This window comes from Mustela nigripes, chromosome 1, assembly GCF_022355385.1.
Source record: "Mustela nigripes isolate SB6536 chromosome 1, MUSNIG.SB6536, whole genome shotgun sequence".
Classification (NCBI taxonomy): domain Eukaryota; kingdom Metazoa; phylum Chordata; class Mammalia; order Carnivora; family Mustelidae; genus Mustela; species Mustela nigripes.
Window position 1 is genome coordinate 254,382,909 of NC_081557.1, and position 23,790 is coordinate 254,406,698.

Consider the following 23,790-nt stretch of genomic DNA (forward strand, 5'->3'; position numbering starts at 1 on the left):
TATATATATATACATATATGTATATATATATACTTGTATTTTTTTATTTGTGCCTATTTCTAGACTAGACTTCATTCATTCAATAATACTTATTAGGAAAAGGACAGGCACTATACTGTGTGCTTGTGATAAAATCAATTATAAACTAAGCCAAAAGCAACTCTTATTTTAATAAAAATTACTGTCTGACAAGGAAGCAAATAATAATCACAAGTTAACACAGGAAAATTTGCAACCCTGTTAAGTGTTACTAAGAAAGATCTCTAGGATTTAATGTGAGAGCTAAAATGAATGATTTAATCAGGGAGATCAAGGAATGCTCTCAAGTACAAGGATGAACTCTGGTTTAGAAGTTCAGAACATTTCACATAGCAGGACAGTAAAGACATACCTTGTTTTCATTTTTAAATGAGAACAAATAATGATGTGATAAAAACAAGTACAGGGACAAAAAGTACAATTTTAAATATTTTTAGCTTTTTATTTCCAAAAAGCAAAGTTACAGAGAGTGTAATCTGAAACAAATTTTCTAGAAAAAAATTTAGCCATCATTACAACTTTCTGTAATTTTTTTAAAGATTTCATTTGTTTATTTGTCAGAGATAGGGAGGAAGAGAGAGTGAGCACAGCAGGGGTAGGGGCTAGCAGAAAGAGAAGGAGGGTCCCAGCTGAGCAAGGAAGCAGAGGTGGACTACATCCCAGGACCCTGGGATCACAACCTGAGCAGAAGGCAGAGGCTCAACCAACTGAACCACCCAGGTGTCCCATAACTTTCTGTAATAATTTTTATAATTTTTATAATATTTTACATTTTGCAAGAAAAAAAGGTTGTTTTTCTTTGATTGCTGCTGATACTAATATTTATGTATTAAGTTTTCTGAACATATGCATGCCAGTTAGCAGTTAATGGAATATTCCTGCCATTGGGAAGTTTTCAGTTATGATAATTTGTTTCTTATTTAGTTTAAAATATTTTCAAGAAGTATGAAAAATGTTTTCCTTAATGGTATATGTGGTGGAATTACATAATATATTGTTTTATATTCAAGTTAAGGTGTGTAAATGTACAGATATTATTAATTTTATGCAGTCAAATCTGTTGAGACTAGGACTATACATGGTATTTTTTTCACTTTCCAGTTGGAATCAGTATTGTAATGTTACATATGTTTTCACAGAATTTGGGGTCTGTTTACATTTTATGCATTTAAGAGTCTTGAGAAAAATAAAATTAGACTTTCAAGTCCTCATTTTCCTAATCGTAATAGAGAATATTAACACTTACATAATAATATTTCTTATGATAAAAGAAATAGAAAATTTTACAACTATTGACAAACATTAAGTTTTCAGTAAATATTTTGCATATGTTAACAACAATCAGCTTCTATTAGTTTGCATCACATATGTGAATGCTGGGATGCCTGGGTGGCTCAGTCCATTAAGCATCTGCCTTTGGTTCAAATCCTGCTCCCAGGGTCTTAGCATTGAGTCCTGCATTGGGCTCCTTGTTCAGCAGGGATCCTGCTTCTCTTTCTCCCTCTGCCTGCTGCTCCCCTACTTGTGCTCATTCTCTCTCTCTGACAAATAAATAAATAAAATATTAAAAAAAAAGACATGTGAAGGTAGTAGTATTTTTCAGAGGCTCCTCTTATTCTATGGAGCAAAAATATCTGTCTGTAATATTCTAAATTTAGTAGGTACCTCTCTGATAAAATATTTTTAGAAACTGTATGATATTAAGTAATTTTCCCCTTCAGTATTCATAGTTGCTAGTATTTAGAAGAATTTAAGTTTTGAACATCACAATGATTTACTTTTAGCATGCTCGACTAGATTTGCTGATCTTAGTACAGATTCTATTGTTGGTATTTCAAGCCCAGTTATTAAGATGGTTTAACTTATTTTATCAAATCTAAAATAAACCCTGACTACTACCTTTATTTCCATTTCAAATTTCATAAACACCAGAAACAGACCAGAAAAAATAATTGTCGGTTACCTGTGAAACCTCAACCCTATAGCACTAGAGCCCTGTGTGTGCCTTGAGGGCTGCAGTAAAAACCGAAGAGAGAAAAGTGCACAGCAAATAAAAGAAATGGAATTCTGTGATGAGAACAGCTATCCAAGTTTAGGGACTGAGGATTTAGGTTTGGTGCATCGTGCTTTCCCCCAAAGTGCTTCACCTGAATCAATGATCAAGACATTTAAAAAAGTTATAAACTTTATGTTACAGAAACAAATTGCTTCTATTTTTTTCTTATTGAATTACATTTAATATAATAATTTCATATTTATTGCCTATTTTTAAAAACCTGATAGGTGAGTTTATGTGATTATGTGATTATATGGAATTTTTCTTCTTAATCTTCATTCTTTCATTTTTGCTATCTGTCATTTTAGGAGGTTTACAATCAACTCATATTTTTGCGAGAGTTCCTACAGAGAGAAAATAAATCAAAGCATGTCAGTCAAATTTGGTCTTTTAAGTCTACATAAAAATGTAATGCAGTGTGATATGGAACCTATTTAAAATTGATATTTTTTCATTATTTGCTTCTTTTTTAAAGTATGCCAGGTTGTTCATCATTTCTGTGTAGTTTAGAAGAGAGTTCTGATGTTGTCAAATCAGTATTGTTTCATTAGAAAGAAATCCTACATACACGGTGGTGTGTACTGTGGGTGATTAATGTAGTAGGCAATCCAAGAAGTAAATCCCCAATAAAAGGCACAGCCCTACAAATAAAACATAATATAAGTTAGAGAACATATATAATCTATCATATCATTTGAAATCATCCCATACACCTACACGACACACTGAAGCTTTTCTTTTTTTTGGTATGAAAAATGGTATGCTCTAAGCAAGATAAGAAATGACTCCTCACCCAATAAAGTAGCATTTTACAAGTACATATTTGATATCACTAAGGAAAGGGATTACTTTGCTCAACCCTTATTAATATAAATGGGTACTTAGGATATAAGGCAAATGTAACAATATATTTTAGAAATATTTTTCAATGGTCTTTGACTATAAAGCAATAAATATGGATGAAGTAATAAAATAATAAATAATGTATTGCATAAAATATACTAATACTCATTTTCCAACAGTAAGTGAATAAAATAATGAATTATTTAATCATTAGTAAAACATATCTTGACAGACTGTAAAGGGAAACATTCTAGTTCCAAAAATCCTAGACTATAAAACTGATCTTGTACTGATATGATAAATTTTAATATCTTGTGCCAGAATAGAAGCTAGTCTAAAGGACTTTTGAGGTTTCTAAGAATTTCAGAGTTTTTTGTTTTATTACCATGACAACAATAGAAAAACAATAGAAAGAAACAGGTATTTGCCAAAAAATACAGGAAATTTTTAATAAGGAAATATTTCCTATGGAAAGTAAACTTCAAATTGGAAATAGAATTGGAAAATTGAATTGCAGCATGTCATCCAATGTATATTTCCACTTCAATATTTCATAAAACTTCCCATTTTCTTGACAGCTATTTAATGGGATGGTTATTAACTCCTGAATTCACCATTTTTGGAAGAACAAAGACTGTCATCTCACTGACAGCTGTCATAAATACACGGTGTTGTTTCATCAATGTTATCACACAGATGTATTTTTATAGGAATGTTCATGTCTGACATCTGTCGTCCTCAAGCAGCATGTAAAGAATCTGAATTCAGTGCTAAGTATTTCCAAAATTAAGAGTGCCTGAGCGGGGCACCTGGGTGGCTCGGTGGGTTGAGCCGCTGCCTTCGGCTCAGGTCATGATCTCAGGGTCCTGGGATCGAGTCCCGCATCGGGCTCTCTGCTCAGCAGGGAGCCTGCTTCCCCTCTCTCTCTCTCTGTCTGCCTCTCCATCTACTTGTGATTTCTCTCTATGAAAAAAAAAAAAAAAAAAAAAAGAAAAGAAATAAAAAAAAAAGAGTGCCTGAGCATGCATGGCTTGTAACAAAAAGACATGGCAAATCTTTAATGTAGAGTTATTGAACACTGCTCCAGTGAAACAGGTCACTCAGGAAGTGGCATTTCAGGAGCAGCTGATTAAGATATGATGACACAGTTGAACAGAATAATCTAAGCATGAGGAAAATAAATATGATTGTACCATTTTATGGATGACCCAATACACAAAACTTCCCAATAATAATTAAAATTATCAAACATATCAATCTCACCTTTATCAAATTTTTCAAAGGCGTATGTCCTGCAGAAACTTTATGGACAAATAAGGTTTCCAAAAGGTATCGGATATAGTGTATACAATGACAGAAGCAAGCCAAGCTAGAAAGAAAGGAAAACATGAACATAGTAAGTTACCTTCCAAAAGTCTGGCTTGCCTTAGACACAGGACAATTTTTGTTAGTTTACTAAAATATTATATATTTATTAAGAAATGTTTCTAATAATCAAAACATGAATGCTTATTTTAATACATTTATTCTAGGAATTTTCTAAATTTATTTCACAAAAACAGTATTGTCACAATAGTTTCTATAAATTTACTTCTAATGATGCTCAAAACATTTTATTATACCAGTCATCATCTGTATGCTCACATCTACTCCAACAATATATAATTATTATAAATGCACTCATAACAAAATGCCTTATAAATGAAGCAGAAAATATACAAGGTTTTTTCTCTAAAGCTGATATACAATGTTACATTAATTTTATATGTATAACATGGTGATTTAAGAGTTTTACATTATGCTATGATCCCCACAACTGTACCTGTCATCTATCATCACACATGCTATTATAATATCACTGACTGTATTCTTTATACTGTGTCTTTCACTCCTGTGATGTATATACTCCGTAGTTGGAGGCCTGTATCTCCCATTCCCCTTTACCCATTTTTCCTGATTCCTCAATCGTCTCCCCTCTGCCATTGAAGACAACATGGATGGACCTACAGGGTATTATGCTAAGTGAAATAAGTCAGATTGAGAAAGACAAATAGCATATGATTTCATTCATGTGGAGTCTAAAAAATAAAATGAATAAACACACAAAAAAGCAAAATCAGACCTATAAATACAGGGAACAAACTGATGCCAGAGAAAAAGATGCACAAGTTTTAAAAATATTCAAAATCTACTTAGAATTCATTTGACATTTTATAGTATTCAGAATAGCTTTTTATCGTCTGGTTGTCCTTTAGCAAGAACCATACATTGAAAGGTTTGAATATATTTATTTATGGAGTCAGTACAGCTTTTGTTTCCTTTAGTTTATGTTTGTTTTTTCCCTCCCTAACAAATTGTAGTATTTTCGTTGTCTCTTTGTGTGTTTCTTTTTGTTTCTGCTTTCCAATTGAAAAGCTCTTGTTGTCATCTATAAATTGCTTTAAAAGTAAATGTCAGATATGATTTATAGAAGTATATTTTATGGCTTATGCTTAAAATATATTTTTGTTAAAATCCATATTGATTTTGATAAAATATAAAATTTCAAAAAGTGTTGTTGCTATTCAAGAAAATCAATATGGATCAAAAATTGCACACTTAAATCAATAAAGCTTGAACAGAAAAATCAGCATATCATTTACTGTATGTACAAACATTGAATATTCATGGGATTTTATTTTAACAGAATGAAATAATGATTTCTGGTTAATAATAATAGTGACTTTTGGAAAAATGAATAGATAAACATAAACCAACCTGCCTAAATCATCAGTGAATTTACTACTACTCACTAATTCATAAAAAAAAAAATAAGTGTGCACCTATTAAGGGAGAGGCATTTTCTATGTATGTATTTCTCTAAATAATAGACAAATTCTGTGAGAAATCAAAAACAAAGTATGGATATCCAGGGGCAGAGCTTTCTAGACAGGAAGACAAGAAAAAGGAAAGGTTGTGATTTAGGAAAGTTTGAGAATTGTAGGTTCAAAGGATTCATAAGGGAATCAGTATCTCTCCTACCTTTTTTGTTCTTCATAGGAATATATACTTGAATGATAAAATTTTCTTCTTTCTAAGAAAGCATAAAGTGAGGTTACGTCCAGCTCTTTAGCAGAGGACTAAACGAGAAATTTTAGTTCATGCTATGATTAAATTAGTTAGCCTATTTTTCTGATGTTATACTGGTATAGTACATACAGCTCTATCTTCTCTTTGGATGCATGTTACTCTCATGGTTTGTCTCCCCCTCCATTTTCCCCAACTCCCTTCTCCTCTCCATCTCCCCGTGTCCTCCATGTTATTTCTTATGCTCCACAAATAAGTGAAACCATATGATATGTTACTTTGCACAGTGTTGGTAACTCACCATGTTTGATTTCATTGCAAATATTTCCATTTAATTATGGTTGACTTCCCTTCAAATATCCACTATTTCTCTGTGCAGTGCTAAACTAGGTGAATATCCATGAATAGGTTTGAGTCCAGTTCTTTTTCCCAATTATAATTAAAACAAACAAACAAACTCATCCCTTATCACATATGTTTCAAGATAAGAGTACTGTGAAAGAAAACACAGTCTCGGGGTCACTGGGTGGCTGTTGATTAAGCAATTGCCTTCCACTCAGTTCATGGTCTCAGAGTCCTGGGATTGAGCCCAGGGGGCTCCCTGCTCAATGGGGAGTCTGCTTCTCCCTTTTCCTCTGGTCCCTCCTCCTCTCCCAGATCATTGGTTCTCTCAAATAAATAAAATCTTGAAAAGAAGAGAAAAGAAAAAAGAAAGGAACAGAAAAGAAAAAGAAAAGAAAGAAAAGAAAAGAAAAAACACTGTCTCAGTTTTATAGAACTATGCCAAGTTTCTCTTGTGGAAGAATATGAAGACAATGTTCGAATAAAATGCTGAAGACATAAGAGATTTTGCTATTAACGGACTTTGAATTGCAGAGGTAGAAGAATTCCAGGAATTGGGAAGGACTCTGTGAAAGCAGCACAGAGAACTGTGGGGTTTATCAAGATGTATGAGAGAAGAGGGATGGCTTGAAAGTATGAGGTTAATAATGTGGAGGACCTAAGCAGAAATTTAAGTGTCCAAATAGACATATCTTCTTGCAGTCAAGGCAGATGATCCAGCTGTGTGTCCTATGTATAGGAAAGGTTTCTAGGACTGCTCTTCCATCCCTGATGATGCAGTTAGAAGTCCTTAGGGAGGTGTGGTCTCAGCCTCAGTGCAAGCATTTCATTTGATCCCTAAGGCAAGAGAGACCTTGACAATTTCAAGTATGTGTCCCCTATCTTAACTACTGTTGATTGAATAAAGTTCAAACAAGTTTAACTGGATCCGTTTCACCAAACGGTGCATCCCCTTTTCATTACTTGATGGGAATGGAGGTAATATAGGTAATACTGCCTTAGTTCCAGGGTGCAAAAATTTCTAAGCGATCCGAAGAATTTTGTGGTAGTTGAGTCACATGTAGATCTAAGCTAGCAGAAAAATATTTTTGAACTCTGTGAAATGATTCAAAGCCATTTTGGAGAATTAACAGAGTGTGGAGCAAATGGACACAGCATTTGAAATTTCATCTTCTTAACTTTGAGAAATAGTAGTCACTCATCTTAAAGTTGGGTTGCCTCAGAAACCATGTGATTATTTTATAGATCTCTGCTAGACACTTAAATTTCACAAGTAGTTTGTGTGTTTGTGTGTATCTGCTCTGAAATGATTTCCTACAAACTTAACATATTTGCTATTTTGGAACAACATAGTGCACATTTTTATCACTGAGATGTTATAAAACATTCTGTGTTTGTGTTTAAGAATAGTAACCAACTGTCAGTCAATTTCTTTAGAATGCCACTAGGAAAATAAGTAGTTTTTTTTTTGTTGTTGTTGTTTTTATGATGCGTTATATATCTAGTAGATGTAATATGTTGATCTAAAATATGAGTACATTTATATTGTCTTTATATTGTCTTTATATTGAACTTTGCACCCCAGACTTTCTAAACAAATTGGTCATTCCCTTATTCCCTTCACTAGAGAGAAAATTGGTAATGTTCCACTAGGCCCTGCACAACTTGACCATCATCCCTAAGAACCAATTTCCCTTGCCTCTCTTCGCTTCTGCCATACTAGATTTCTTTTACTCCTACAAAGCACCAAATTTCTTTGTACCATAAATCATGTGCACATGAAATTTCCTATTTAAAATCTGATTCATTGCTCCAGAAAACAAAGAAATAATTCAAATGCCACTTTCTTAGAAAAGCCACCTCAGAACTCCCACCCAGGTCAGGTTCCTCTCTTTAATAACCTAGAATTTCTCAATGTGAAATAAATATGTTTGCAATTGGTTCATCTATCATTCAAAATATTCCTATTGAGTGTTTCCTGTAAATCAGGTAATGTTAAGCAGTGGAAATAAAATGGACACCAAAGTACATCCATTTTAGGACTTTATAGAGGGAAATACACAAACAAGTGATTATGTGAACATATAATTTTAAAGTAATAAATTGTAGAAAGGAAGAACATTTCAGTGGCATACTTGCATTGGGAAGAATAGGAATAGCTATCATGGGTAAGAAATACTGAACTTCTATTTCAAGCTTATGTAAGAGATAAGAAAGAGCTTACTGGGATGAAGGAGGAGGGATAATGTGTGTCAATGTCAATGCGTGAAAGGGAACATAGTAGGTATCGGAGACAAGAAAGTACAGCTGTGGTACAGAAATTAAGTGTAAAGGAAAGCTCTATATGATATGAGAAAGTTAGGAGTCGTATCACTCTCTTTTAGTATCCTTATGACCTAAATATTTTTTCTTAATTTATTTAGAGTTTAGTCATTAAATAAGGTTCTTTTTTATGTTTTTAACAAATTGCTAACACCACATCTCAGTGTGGTGTCTTGAATAATAATTATTCTCTTACTTTTCAATTTGGTAGGTGGAGGGAGAGAGAGACACACAGAGAGATTATTCTCACAGTATGTTATATATTCTGCTTGGATAATCACCCTCACCTTTTTCTGTACTTTACTTTTACTTTTTACTTTAAAGTAAAATTTATTTTGAATTTTGACTTACTAAAGGTAACATAAAACTCTTCTGTTTTTTCCTGTTTTTTAGGTCATTGTTTCTTTCCTATAAATGTTGCCCATGAAAAGTACATATTTTATTATTTTATTTAGTTTTATATCTTAAGCCCTTTATATATGACCTCACAACTTTATAACTTTAAATATCCAGATTTCTTTCACTGTGATCATTATGAACTAACATTATCTATGCTTTAAGGTATACTTACTTGTTCCTTGTTTATAAATTTGCAAGCTCATGTGTATACATTATTTAAAGTTACTTAAAATATATTTTCTTAAATGTAACCCACTTTAATTTGGTTTATAAACAAACTTTAAAATTTTATCTGTGTATTAATTTATCTAGAGGTACTACATATATTACGTACTGTACCACTGGATGGCGTAATCTTCCGGAGCTCTCCTTCATGTCATATATGTATGGGATCCTCAAATAAAAGAGGAGATATATCAGCAGAGGTCCTGTGTATTCAGCCAAAAATACCTGAAAATAAGAAGCTGATTTAAATTAAAAAATAAATTTTTGTAGATATTATTAAGATTTACATAAAAACACAATAAGCATGTCTACAGACTTAGCCTGCTGAATGAACTTGTAAAAGGGACACATAGCATTATCTGTTCTTTAAAATGAATTATACTAGGTGCTAATATAATTCACAAGGAGTCTTACTTAAAATAACTAGCTAAGACTTAAGGAAAGGACAATTGTAAGTGGTGAATTTAAAATAAAAACAAATAATGAAACTAATGTAATTATTTCTTCATAATTTGTACACAGTGGTTTTCATTTAACCAACCAAACTATCGTAAATATATTTCTTTGTGTCTCCCCAGACCCATTTACACTCCATCTTCAATGTGAACTGTTCTTATCACTGAATGGAATTAGCCTCAGTGACTTTTATTTTTTTTTTCCCAATTTACACAGCTGGGTCGTCTTGAATTTAATTGATTTGACATCGATTCAAATTGAAAAAAATTAATTTTCTCTTCTGGAAATTTTAGACTTTAATTCTAATGAGTCTAAGTAGATAGTTAAAAGGATTGCCTTCTGAATTCTGGAGTTGAGTCAACCTTATATATGGAGAGAGATATCTGATCTATAGAGAGATAATCATTAAGATTTGGAAAGATAATTGGAAACAAGATTGATTGTATAAAGATTCTCTGGCAACTGGCTTTCTGATAGTTTTCTAAATCTATGATGGTCCATTATTAGTTTTCTTTTGATGCTAAAACCAGGTTAAAGTCACTCTGGAATTGATACAGAAAAAAGAAAATAATTTATCTCTGAGTGTTCAAAGAGGAAGAATTCAGACATGACAATGATAAATTCAACTGCCATTACTGCTTTGCTTTGTCTTTGCCAAATCTCATTTTCTAAGAAAGAAAAACTTAAAGCTGCACGTTTTACTCAAATATCCAGGTGTGCATGTTGATTAGAAATTATGTTATTTCCCATTAGAACTTTGTATAACTACATGGTTAGAATACATGATATATATGCATGTTTTATATATATATATATATATATATATATATATATGTATGTATTTATGTCTGTGTGTATGTATACACACAAGTATAAATATTTTTTTAAAGATTTTATTTATTTATTTGACAGGCAGAGATCACAAGTAGTCAGAGAGGCAGGCAGAGAGAGAGAAGAGAAAGCAGGCTCCCCGAGGAGCAGAGAGCCTGATGCGGGGCTTGATCCCAGGACCCTGGGACCATGACCTGAGACAAAGGCAGAGGTTTTAACCCACTGAGCCACCCAGGTGCCCCAAGTATAAACATTTTTATACGTAGGTTTCTTAAGGTATACTTTTTCCATCCCATTACACATGGAAGACTTTTATATGAGGTAAACATGCAACATCTGATTAAGTCAGTGCAAAGCAACTTTTTTACTGTTAAACTGTATTAATTTATGGCATACAATATGCCTGACTATTCAGAGGTAAAGAAAAGTATTTACCACTTTTGCATGTCTGATAATAGAGTTCAGTTAATACTCCTGAATTAGAGTAATTATTTTATTACAACAAAAAGCTAAAAATACTTATTTCAATGCCATCTCTAGTCAAGTTAATTTTGAGCAAATCCTCTAGTAATATATCAGTAATGAAAAATGTTATGAAAAATAGTTAACCTTGACCACATGTCATTCTTTATTAAGTTAATAAAAATGCTATCACAAATATGAAGTTTCTTGGGATCAGGAAATTAAACTACAGTCTTATCTCCATCATACCCTAAAAATAAATCAGGAGAACCTGCTGGCTTACAGTAATATGTTCAGGGAGGCCCAATATTTTATCATAAATATTATTCATGCTGAAACATGGAGGTTAAAACAGTAGTAAAGTATGAAGGCTATATCCTGACCTGAAAGCAGTAGAGAATGATAAGAAATAACATTTGGACAATACATCTTTCAAAAAAAAGGTCCATTTGGGTGCAAATAGGAAAAAAAAAGGGGAAAGAAATGTTTTATTAAACTTAGAAAATAATCAGAAAATGGCTGTAAAGTAAATAAAAAACAAGGACCAGATAGAGAAATATTAATAAGACATACTTCTGAAAAAAAAAAATTCTTCTCCTACTAAAAAGAAGCAAATCCAAAACCAAAGCCAAATAAATAAATATGACAGTTATAAGCCCTAGGATATCAGATGAATTTATAAAGACTAGGAAGTCCATTATAAACCAAAAGTTTGCTAGAAGTTATATATTCAAAATAAGCATATATACTTTCTTCTTACCTTGAAGATAAATATATATAACATCTATATTATATAATATATAATCATAGTTATAATTTATATATAATGTACTTTTATATGTATATATATAACATAGCTATACCATAAATAAGTTATAATTATATAATTATATATATTATACTACTTTTAAATTCCAATTTATGTCTAATTTGAAATTATTTTCATGCTTTGCCTTTATAGAATGATCACTGTACTAAACTAATGTGCTGCTTTAAATGTAAAATTTAGGGCGCCTGGGTGGCTCAATGGGTTAAGCCGCTGCCTTCAGCTCAGGTCATGATCTCTGGGTCCTGGGATCGAGAGTCCGGCATTGGGCTCTTTGCTCAGCAGGGAGCCTGTTTCCCTCTATCTCCCTCTCTGCCTGCCTCTCCATCTGCTTGTGATCTCTCTCTGTCAAATAAATAAATAAAATCTTTTTAAAAAAATAAATAAATGTAAAATTTAAACTGATAGAAGGCATAGGATACAAGGCATCCTAGGTAACTGAGTTTTTTTTTTTGGAACTTCAGTGGAATATTCAACTTGGGATGTCTAAATCGAAAAAGGAAGAAGACAATAAGATGTTTTAGAAATGTAATTTGAAACACACAGCTACAATTGTTGAGAACTGATTAGAATCTTTGTGCTTAGACTGAGCTTAATGCATTTCATCCTCTCGAAGAAAAGAAAACTTCTTAGTGCTATTATTATTGGGATGGTGTTGGCTTTACTTATTTTTTTTTTTTTTTTTTTTTTTAATTTTTTATTTTTTATTTTTTTATATTTTTATCCCCAGGGGTACAGGTCTGTGAATCACCAGGTTTACACACTTCACAGCACTCACCAAATCACATACCCTCCCCAATGTCCATAATCCCACCCCCTTCTCCCAAACCCCCTCCCCCCCGGCAACCCTCAGTTTGTTGTGAGATTAAGAGTCACTTATGGTTTGTCTCCCTCCCAATCCCATCTTGTTTCATTTATTCTTCTACCCACTTAAGCCTCCATGTTGCATCACCACTTCCTCATATCAGGGAGATCATATGATAGTTGTCTTTCTCTGCTTGACTTATTTCGCTAAGCATGATACGCTCTAGTTCCATCCATGTTGTTGCAAATGGCAAGATTTCATTTCTTTTGATGGCTGCATAGTATTCCATTGTGTATATATACCACATCTTCTTGATCCATTCATCTGTTGATGGACATCTAGGTTCTTTCCATAGTTTGGCTATTATGGACATTGCTGCTATAAACATTCGGGTGCATGTGCCCCTTTGGATCACTACATTTGTATCTTTAGGGTAAATACCCAATAGTGCAATTGCTGGGTCATAGGGCAGTTCTATTTTCAACATTTTGAGGAACCTCCATGCTGTTTTCCAGAGTGGCTGCACCAGCTTGCATTCCCACCAACAGTGTAGGAGGGTTCCCCTTTCTCCGCATCCTCGCCAGCATCTGTCATTTCCTGACTTGTTGATTTTAGCCATTCTGACTGGTGTGAGGTGACTTATTTTTTAAAATTACAACTGACAGTTGAAAACAAAATAAATTGCATATTTCAGAGTTGTTGAAAATTACTGATAAAATAAAGTGGTACCATCCTTAATCTTCTAATGATGGGAGAGCTATTTAAATTATGAGAGAATTTCTCAGCAGTGATACCACTTTGTACTGAATGAAAATCACTGAAGTTAATATAATATTAAAAGAAGTTTTTCTTTTGTTTTGTTTTGTTTTAATTCAACCATTATATTCATAACATGTAAGGAAGAATTTTATTCTAGGTTATTCAAACCATTGTTATTCAAACCATTCAAACCATCAGCTTGAAAACTTGATCAAAATGTTTTTCAGGGTTCAAAGAGCTACTGAGTCATTGAGAAATAGAAGGTCAGGATTTTTTAAATAGGACTCAAGAATAGTGATGGACTCTAGGATTTGAAGTCTGATAGCATCCTAAGAAGACTAAATCTTTAGAGGGTGCCTGAGAAGGGAGGGACAAAAATTGTTGGTTGGCACCTTTTAAAGACAGATATGGTCTTATAAAATCACCAGGATTTGGGTTAAGATCTAGAGGCATGATGAAGCAGAAGGAGATCTGTCTTTACAGGTACTAAAGCTCAGCCTGAAATCATTACAGCCATCAACTGGATTAAGACACCTAGACCAAATGGCATTAGTCTACCTGGAGGATGATCAGTTTGTCAAACTGATGATCAGATTTGTCAAATCAGTTTGACAGCAGAGTAACATGATTCTAGGCCTCAAGTTGCCTTTACAAGATGTTCATGGGTGCCTGGATGGCTCAGTTGGTTAAGCAACTTCCTTGGGCTCAGGTCATGATCTCAGGGTTCTGGGATCAAGTCCCACATAGGGGTCCCCTTTTGCTGAGGGGAGCCTGCTTCTCCCTTTTCTTCTGCCTGCCACTCCCCCTGCTTATACTCTTTCTCTCTCTATCAAATAAATAAAATCTTAAAAAAAAAAGACACCAAGTTGTTCCTGCACTAGGTCAGAAATATAAATGTATAACAGGAGTAAAGATACTGTAATCATATCCAAAAGAAACAGGAGATATTCAAAAGAGATAAACCGAAGATCTACATAGTAGAATTATGAGACACATTTAAAAATTATCTTTTATATACTCAAAAAAATAAAAAAAGTTTTGAGTATTTTAGCAGATACTTGAGACCTCCAATAAGAAAAATATGGAATTGAAATATGAATCACAGGAGGAGAATACAAAGAGAACAGTGGAAAATGAGATGCTAAAGTGATTATGATAATTTTTCAAATTAAATATTTATACCAAACAGCATAACACTATAAACCCAAAGCAGGATAAATAGAAACATAATTGTAACTATGGGCATCATAGTCAAACAGTGTCAAACAAAAGAGAAATTTAATTTGAACCAGGGAAAAGACACATTATTTCAAAAGAGCATAGTGGACTTTTCAACAGGAACTTGGGAATCAAAAATCAAAATAATGAAATTTTGTAAAGTGAAGACAAATATAACTGCTTATATGGAATTATTTTTTCCACAAAAACATTCTCCCCAAATAGTTAAATAAATACATGTTAGGATAAACCAAGTTGAGAAAATTCATCAACAGCAGAACTAGAATAAATCACTAAAGTCGTTCTCCATGAAGAATGATAATGCTCACAGATATAAACTCAGCATTAGAAGGAATAACTAAATTAAAGTAAAAATTATAAATCTAAATAATTATTGACATATAAATTTATAATAGTGGATTTTTATTTAACAGTACCTAGAAAACTAAAATACACCACAATAGAAGGTTAGTTAGAAAGAGATTAAATATCATAAAGTCATTCAATTATCTATGAAGTATTTTCACATCAGTAAACCTAAATTAAACAAATTTTATTAGTGTTCAGTATTTTAAAGATGAATGTTATAATCTCTTGGGTAATCAGGACAGTTGGTAAAAAATATATATATACATATAGCCAAAATAACCAAGAGGCTAATAGAAAATAAAACACGACAACTAATTCCAAATGGGGAAAAAAAAAAAAAAAAAAAAACAGAACAGGAGAATTGTAGAACACAGGAAACAAATTGAAAGAAAATACTAAGCTTGGTGATAAAATTAGGTATTTCTTTACAATAAAAATAGACTCTGATTAAAATGTAAAACATAAAAAACTATTAAACTATTAGAAGAAAACACAAGAGAAAACTCCCAAATCTAGAACAAAGCAAAGGGTTTTTACATATGGCAGCAAAGACAAAATCCTTAAAACACTAGCAATTTACACTGCACTAAACTTGAAAACTTTTTGCACAAAAAAAAAAAGAAAAGAAAAAAAAAGACAACCATAAATCTTATTCAGAGAATGGAAAGACAAGCTAAGACTAAGAGGAAATATTTGCAAACCACTTAGCAGACAAAATACTTTATCTAGACTGTAAAAGGTACTCTTAAAACTCAACAGTGTGTACCAGATAAATGAAAACTTATGTTCATAAAATACCTACACAAAACTGATAACAGTTTTATTTATTGTGAAATACTGAAAGCAACCCAAATGCCTGTCAGGGGGTGAAGGATAAACAAACTGCTACATTCCTACAACCAAATATTACTCACCAATAAAAGGAACTGAGTATTGATACATATAATAAACAGGATGGATCCCCAAAACACTACACTTAGAGAAAATTAAACATCAATATAAAAAAAAAATTGAAAGACTGTCTAATTTTGTTTATAGCATTTGACACAGGACAAAAATAGAGAAATGAAGAACAGATTGGTGGTTGCCCCAGGATATGGAATATGGAAACGAGTGTATAAATACAGAGATTAATATGAAAGAGTTCTTTTGTGGGGATGAACAATTCTGTATCTGATTGTGGTAGTAGATATCTGAATCTTTGCAAGGTATAAATTGCATAGAACTATAGGACACACAGGAATGAACATAAAAATGGTGAAAAGTGAATTGGATCTTTAATTAATAAGATCTATATATTGAGGATTATTATACTAACCTTCTATCCTGTCTTTCAATAAGTTCAATGAGGCAAATATTTTCTCAATATTCTGTGACAGCACACTGCTACTTGATGAAAAATATTCTTAAAATCTTAATTTTGACCTTGCTATAGAGATTGTATCAAAAAAAAAAAAAAACCCAGAAATCCAAGAAAACCTAACCCTATGATAATGCTTTTATATAGAAGTATTTTATAAATGTACAAGAATGTTATGAGTGGTAAATATTGCTTTTATTGTATAATTTAGTAGATATAAAGTGGGTATGATTGCAATGTAATGTGTATATTTTTAGCATTTAATAGGATTGACTCATTTGGAGCAAAAGATGGTGTGAACAATAGGGTTGATTTAAAAATATTCACTCTATTTCCAGAGTTCTCTTTGTCACCTAAATGATTTTCCTTTCAAATAAGCTGTAATTTTCTAGTACAATTGTCCTAGAATTCCACCTTAGCACTTTACTTTCTCTGCTCAGTGCTTATCCAAATGATGCAGTTGGAATTTCTAATGAACTCACCATTAATGTCACTAGTCATGACAAAACTTCTGTAGACAGAATTTCCTTTTCATCATAATATGGACAGAGGCTATGAATATTTTAACCTTTGGATATCAGAAAGTGCTTGTCCAAAATCTCCTTTAGTAAAGGTCTGTTGATATCACATTTAAGTATTAAACCCTTTGCTTACATAATTCATGCATTAGCAGGCTTTTTTATAAATATTATACTTTACAAGGATTCAGAATACTCTAAACTCAGGTTTTTTTATGCAACAAACTAATACTGAAAAGCTCAACCAAGGAACTTTGAAAACTAAAGGAACTACTTTACCAATAACACCAAAATATAAATAATGAGCTAAGTACAGAAAAATAATTTTTATTAAAGGAGATATTGTCTGAAAAATAAAAGCTGTGACAATATTCTAATAAATGCAAACTTGAATTTCTCTATTTGAGAATTAAGTTATAACAAATTAGCTGTCTTGTGTTTGCAATAATTTTAAAAATTGAGTGTTTTTATGGAAAACTTAAAGCGCTATGTCTGATTATGTGGATTGTTAATGATGGCAAAAAGAAAAGCTATCTGAATATATAAAATATTAAAAGTGCAATCCCATCACAGATATGAAGTAGAATGTAATTGGACAAACTTTAAAACTCTAAAAAAAATAAAAAAATAAAACAATTGAATTGAAAAAAATAGAATGATTGCACTATCCTTTGTAAGTCAGTGTCAAAATTATTTATCAATTAACTTTTTGCCACAAAATGTCAGTTAGTATTTCCTCTTGATACTAAAGCTACTCCATCTCTCAATTCCATATCTCATGAATAGGTCAATGCTTTCGAACTAGTGTTAAGTATTTTCTCTGTTCCTTAATCCTCCATATTTTAATCTCTGTTTCTTAATTCTCCATACTGTAGTCTTCACTCTTCTAATGCCATTGGAGTCAGTTGCCACCACTTTGAAAGTTCCTCCTTCAAGGAGAGCTGAAGGCATTCCATGACCACTCAACTCAAAGAAGTCTCACTACTGCATTCTGATTTTCCAAAACCTTTGCCTTAGAACATTTCTTATTGAATATTCTATTGCCTCTTTTTCAATGTCAAAAGACTCTTCTTATCTCTCGGTTCCTAGAAGGAAAAAACTGAATAAATATTATTTAACTAACAATGCACAGAGGATGCAGAAAAAGAGCCAACATTTCAGAAAAAGAATTTATTCTCCTTCCTCCAACGGTGTATTTCCATGGCTCTAATTCCTGTATAAAATTTTGGCCACAGTTCATCGTAAGCACTTAAAATGCCGTTCTGTACAGTATTTTGTTTCATTATGGATTTATTTGATAAAAATAGTCCTGTCAAATTTTTCCTATCAAAATGTGGGACATTATATTGCATTTCAAATTGATACTTACAGTAGTCCAACTGACCTGTTGACCTAGGTCTGTAAAATAAAGAGTGACAATGGAGGAAGCTGCGATGCTTTGAATCGATATGTAGTCCTTCAAAAAAGGCCCACCTTAAATTATAAGGAAAAATATTTTAATATAATTTCAAGGCATAGTGATTTTAACAAATAATTTTTAATGTGAAAAATTATGAATAGTAAGGATAAATCATACATAGAAATTGCAATGTATAATAAATATTTAAAGTAAAGCAAAATGTAAACAAACCCATTTTATAAAATATCTAACAATTTTTCTTTTTTTTTTTTAAGATTTTATTTATTTATACGACAGAGATCACAAATAGGCAGAGAGGCAGGCAGAGAGAGAGAAAGGAGGAAGCAGGCTCCCTGCTGAGCAGAGGACCCGATGTGGGGCTCGATCCCAGGACCCTGAGATCATGACCTGAGCCGAAGGCAGAGGCTTTAACCCACTGAGCCACCCAGGTGACCCACAATTTTTCAAATATATGGTAGTTTCCCACCTCTACCTAAACAAAGTGCAGCCTACATCTAGCTACTATCCTGTTGTGTTCTGAGAAAATGTAATATTAGATAATATCATAATTGAATATGATACAAGGTATTTTTAAAGCATAATTTGGTAGGAGGCACCTGGGTGAGTCAGTGGATTGAGTGTCTACCTTCAGATCAGGTCATGATCTCAGGGTCCTGGGATGAAGCCCTGTGTTGGGCTCCCTGCTCAGTGCATCTCTCTCTCTCTCTCTCTCTCTGCCACGCTGCCTGCTCATGCCCTCTCTCCCTCTAAAATAAATAAATTATATATATGTATATATATGTATATATATATATATACATATATATACATATATATGTATTTTTATATATATATATACATATATATACATATATATGTATTTTTAAAGTATAATTTGGGGTGTCAGTATTCATAAATGTCAACTGTTCTCTAAATTCTTTTATTATATGATAAACTAGGGCAAGTAGATTTTAGAGGTCATTGTAATTATCAACAGACTGACTTGATGTATGTTTTTAAAGATCTCTATGGATGCTGTGTGGAAGCTGGGAGGAAGGGAGGTAAGAATACTTAGGAAGAAATTCATCAAGAAGAAATTTTTTGGATTAAGATGGCACTGGTAGAAATGTTAAAAGTTCATCAATTTTAGATATGTTTTCAACACAGAGCAGGTTCAGCTTGAGAAGAAAGTATTTCAGTTAAATAAAGACAGCTCTTAGATTTTTGGCCTGGGCAATTAGGAATATTAAATTTCATTAACTGGCAGGGAGAAGACTGGGGAAGGAGAAGGATTTGGGGGTAGAAATTAAGATTTCAGTTAAGGTATGTTAAGTATGTGATATTTATTAGACATTCAAGTAGGAGCTAGCAGTTGGGTAGGTGTGTCTGTAGATATTCGAAAGTCATTAACATGTAAAGCCATGCCATGTGATGAGATTATTTAAGTGTTCAGTTTGAAAAGAAAATGGAAACTGAAAGAGATTTCTAACACTATGGCTTTCAAAGTAATAAGAGAAACATAGAGCAAAGATTACTGAAAAGGAGTTTCTCATGAAATCAGAGAAGAATAAGCAACTAATGTCTTAGAAGACATGTGAAGGAAATGTTCCATTCTTAATAATAAAAACGAGATAAGCCCAACATGTGTGTCCTGAAAGATATGTACAAAGATGTTCATTTTAGCATTATTTATAATTACAAAACAATTGTAAAACCTTAAATCTTCATAAATGAGACAATGGTAAATATATCTTGTTTTATTTAAAGAAAGATATACCACACGGAAAGAAAAGTGGACTAGGGCTAAATGAATCTCAGAAGTATAAAGCCATTATTATTGTCATTGTGGTTGTTTGTATTTTTATTATTCTTTATGCCAATCTATCTGTGATTTATCTTTATCCCCAGTCATGAAAAAGTGCCATTTCATTCTCTATTTTTTTTTTTTTTAGATTTAACTTATTATTTGAGAGAGAGAAAGCAAGAGAGAGAGCATGAGCATGGGGGAGGGATAAAAGGAGAGAGAGAGAGCTGAGCAGGGAACCCAGAGCCAAAGTGGGGACCCTTCCAGCACCTTGGGATCATGACCTAAGCTAAAGGCAGATGTTTAACTGATTGAACCACTGAAGCACACTCCATTCTCTATTTTTCCAAGATACAAGAAATATTAATTTATGACTATTTTTAGATGATTTTCAGAATCCAATTACAATGATTTACAATTACAGATATTTTATAGTAAGGTAAAAATGTGCAATTTTTATGTGTTAATTTTGAAAATGATATTTGATAAAGCCAATATTATATGGTAAACTATCATTCCCTTGTCTGGGTCATGTTTTGTGGCTTTATAAGAGGGATTACTCAGGTAGGCCTGAGTTAATCATGTATTATTTGAATCTGCATGAATAGGTAAGTGAGAAGAATTCAGATTCAAAGTACTAGAATCCTGGTACTGTATCAAAAAGATTGCTGGATGAAGATGGAGAGAACCATATGGCCAGTAAAGCAAATAGCCTCTAGGAACTGTAATGGCCTATATAATGCAACAAGTAGCAATGAAATAGGAACCTCTGTCATAGAGCCACCAAAAAAAAAAAAAAAAAAAAAAAAAAATCTTCAGACAATAAGAATGAACTAAGAATGAAAAAAAGAAATAGAATTTTCTAAAAGTCTTAAGATGAGAATTCAGTTCAGCCAACACCTTGATTTTGACACTATGAACAAAGAATCCTGCCATACTGTGTCTTCAAGCTAATAAATGAGTGTTATTTTAAGCCTAGTTTATGGTGATTTGTTACACAGCAATAGGAAGTTAATGCAACATGGATCAAGGTAAAGACTTCAATATGCAAATGGCCATTATCATTTTGACAATCATGTATAAATGTTAATAAAGACGAAATAATCTGAAATCTCTGTACAACCTGAAAGCGCTGAAAACATCTTTCCAACATACATCTATTGACACCTTGGGGGAGGGGATTAGTTTCTACTCCTGTATCACTCTTGATGACTTCGAGAAACAGACTATTGACATATTTTTAAAATGAAGTCCCATCATTATGGCATTTGAGTAGAAGGAGAGAATCCAGGCGTATCATTAACCATACTACTCAGACTCAGTAAACAGGGAAACCTGTTTTTGGAGTTCTATGCCTATGTCCTTTACCAAAGGGAAACAAATGTGTAGCGCCAAGAACATACTCATAAAAAAGAACCAGTGCCATGGGTATCAGGCTTCAGCCACTTAAGGCCCCTAAATTTTCTGCCAAATTGTTTTTTAAAAAATCTTCTTTTTTGGGCTTTTCTTCCCCCTAAATGGGCCAGATGCTAGGGTATATACCTAGGGGGTTGTCAAGGCTCTTATATAAGGGGCATGGATGATTAGAGCCAGGGTTAGGAAGGAAATGACCAAGTCTACCCATGTTTTACCTTTCTATTGTAGAAATCCAATGAGTTTAAGTGTTAGAAATTCAGCTCTGTGCTTCCAGAACATTATTAAGTATATTAATCAAGGAAGGAAGAAAGGACAAATTTTAGTTACCAGTTTCTATGACCGTTGTATTACAGTTGTGACTGTAGGTTCTTACCCTTCTCATATGCACACCATTTACAGTATGACTTTTAGTATCCCCTACAAGAGTTGATGCCTATTTCTGCACTCCCTTGAATATGGCTTAGCCTAGTCAATCACTTTAGCTAACAGAATGTAGGGCAAGAGATAGGACACTTCCAAGCCTGGGCCTTAAGAATTCTTGAGTGCTTATGCTCATTTGTTTGCACCCCTGAATCCACCATGAGAACAAGTCCCAAATATTCTGCTGAAGCATGAGAAACCAAATAGGGTGGAGAGGATTGGCTACAGTCATGGCCACCCTAGATCAACCAGTCACCAAGAACCCACCAGCTGACTGAAGCTGATTGAGTGGACCCACACAAGTAATGCTAAGACCACCTCAGCTCAGCACAACCACTGAGCTTAAAAATTTAAAAAAAAAAAAAAAGTTGTTAATGGCTCTTAAAGTCTGTTTGTTATTTCCTTTTATGTTTTACTGCTGTCTTTTGTGTGAGGAAACTGTAAAGACTAAATCTGCATGATGTCCTTGTTCATAGTATAAGCATTCTGGGAAATATGGCAGGAAATAAATGTAATATTTAGGCCTTATCTAGTTTTAGTGTTAAGATTTATTTCCCTAATATTAATACTTATAACATCAGTTATAACTAATTGATGAAGTTATCTACCATGTGTCAATCATTATAGTGCTTTATAAATATGACCTTATTTAACACTTATAAAACACAAACCAAACCATGGGTTAAGCTCTTTATTTATTAGCTCTACTTCATGAAAGAAGATTCGATAGATAGGTAAGAAGAGTCAGGTTTCAAAATTCTGTGTTACTCCAAACAACCTCTTTGTACCACATCCTGCTTATCTTGCTAAAATAATTGACCCTTTGTTTTTTTTTTCAAATATGTCATCACATTTCTATTCAAGGACACTTAATGACTATATTTCATTCAGATCATATCCTGTACATATATGGGAAGGGAAAAAAATAAATATATGTGAGGAGAAAGTAAAAAGTCACATTCATTAGAAAGAATAAACAGAAATTCCTAGTTTCTTGTAGTATCCTTCAAATTGAACTATATTTTATATTGATGCTTATGGCATTCTAGAGTCTTCATTATATAAAAGTCAATTTAGTAAAAATACTATATAATTTGATGTTATTTGAACATTCATGTGTTGAAAGGAGTTTATATAGTTGTCATATACTGGGCCCTGCAGAGGCAAAAATCAGGAAGATAATGAATCTTCTCCTTTAATCTCTAGCCAGATAGGAATTTGTCTTGCACATTTGAATTTGGAAGAATTTGAGATCATGAAGAAAGTATGACTTCCAAGAAAACCATGATTCCTATTTCTTCAGCGTACAGGTCTTGAAGAAACCTGGAATGTCTAAGAAACAATGAAAACAAACAAAACACCTTAGAGATATGTGAGGAAATCATCATTTGTCCTAAGTCCTGAGTATTAGCAAAGGTACCAGAAAAAAGAAAAAAAAAAAAAAAGCAATTCATCACTGTATGGAAAAATTTAGAGACTGAAATTCCTTAATAGATGCCTCTTGTAAACTTACTGTTATTGACTTCGTGTAAGTATTCTTCCAAAATTTATATGCTACCACAGCTCTTATTTAACAAGTCCAAATTTAAGGTCAAGTTGATGTAATATCACTGACTATGATTCTTTTTTTAAAAAAATATTTTATTTATTTTTTCAACAGAGAGAGATCACAAGTAGGCAGAGAGGCAGACAGACAGAGAGAGGAGGAAGCAGGCTCCCTGCAGAGCAGAGAGCCCAATGTGGGGCTCAATCCCAGGACAGAGCCCAATGTGGGGCTCCATCCCAGGACCCTGGGATCATGACATGAGCCAAAGGCAGAGGCTTTATCCCTCTGAGCCACCCAGGGGCCCCACTG

General features: G+C 32.9%; 1 protein-coding gene across 1 annotated transcript in view; it reads right to left on the reverse strand.

Moving 5' to 3' along the window:
• TECRL (trans-2,3-enoyl-CoA reductase like) overlaps positions 1-23,790 on the reverse strand; it is a 100,409-nt gene that overhangs the window by 20,056 nt on the left and 56,563 nt on the right. The window contains exons 4-7 of the mRNA XM_059396500.1: positions 18,266-18,369; positions 9,402-9,517; positions 4,202-4,307; positions 2,664-2,736 (exon numbers count right to left, since the gene is read on the reverse strand). Coding sequence (XP_059252483.1) covers positions 2,664-2,736; positions 4,202-4,307; positions 9,402-9,517; positions 18,266-18,369 — 399 coding nt within the window. The remainder of the gene's footprint in view (positions 1-2,663; positions 2,737-4,201; positions 4,308-9,401; positions 9,518-18,265; positions 18,370-23,790) is intronic.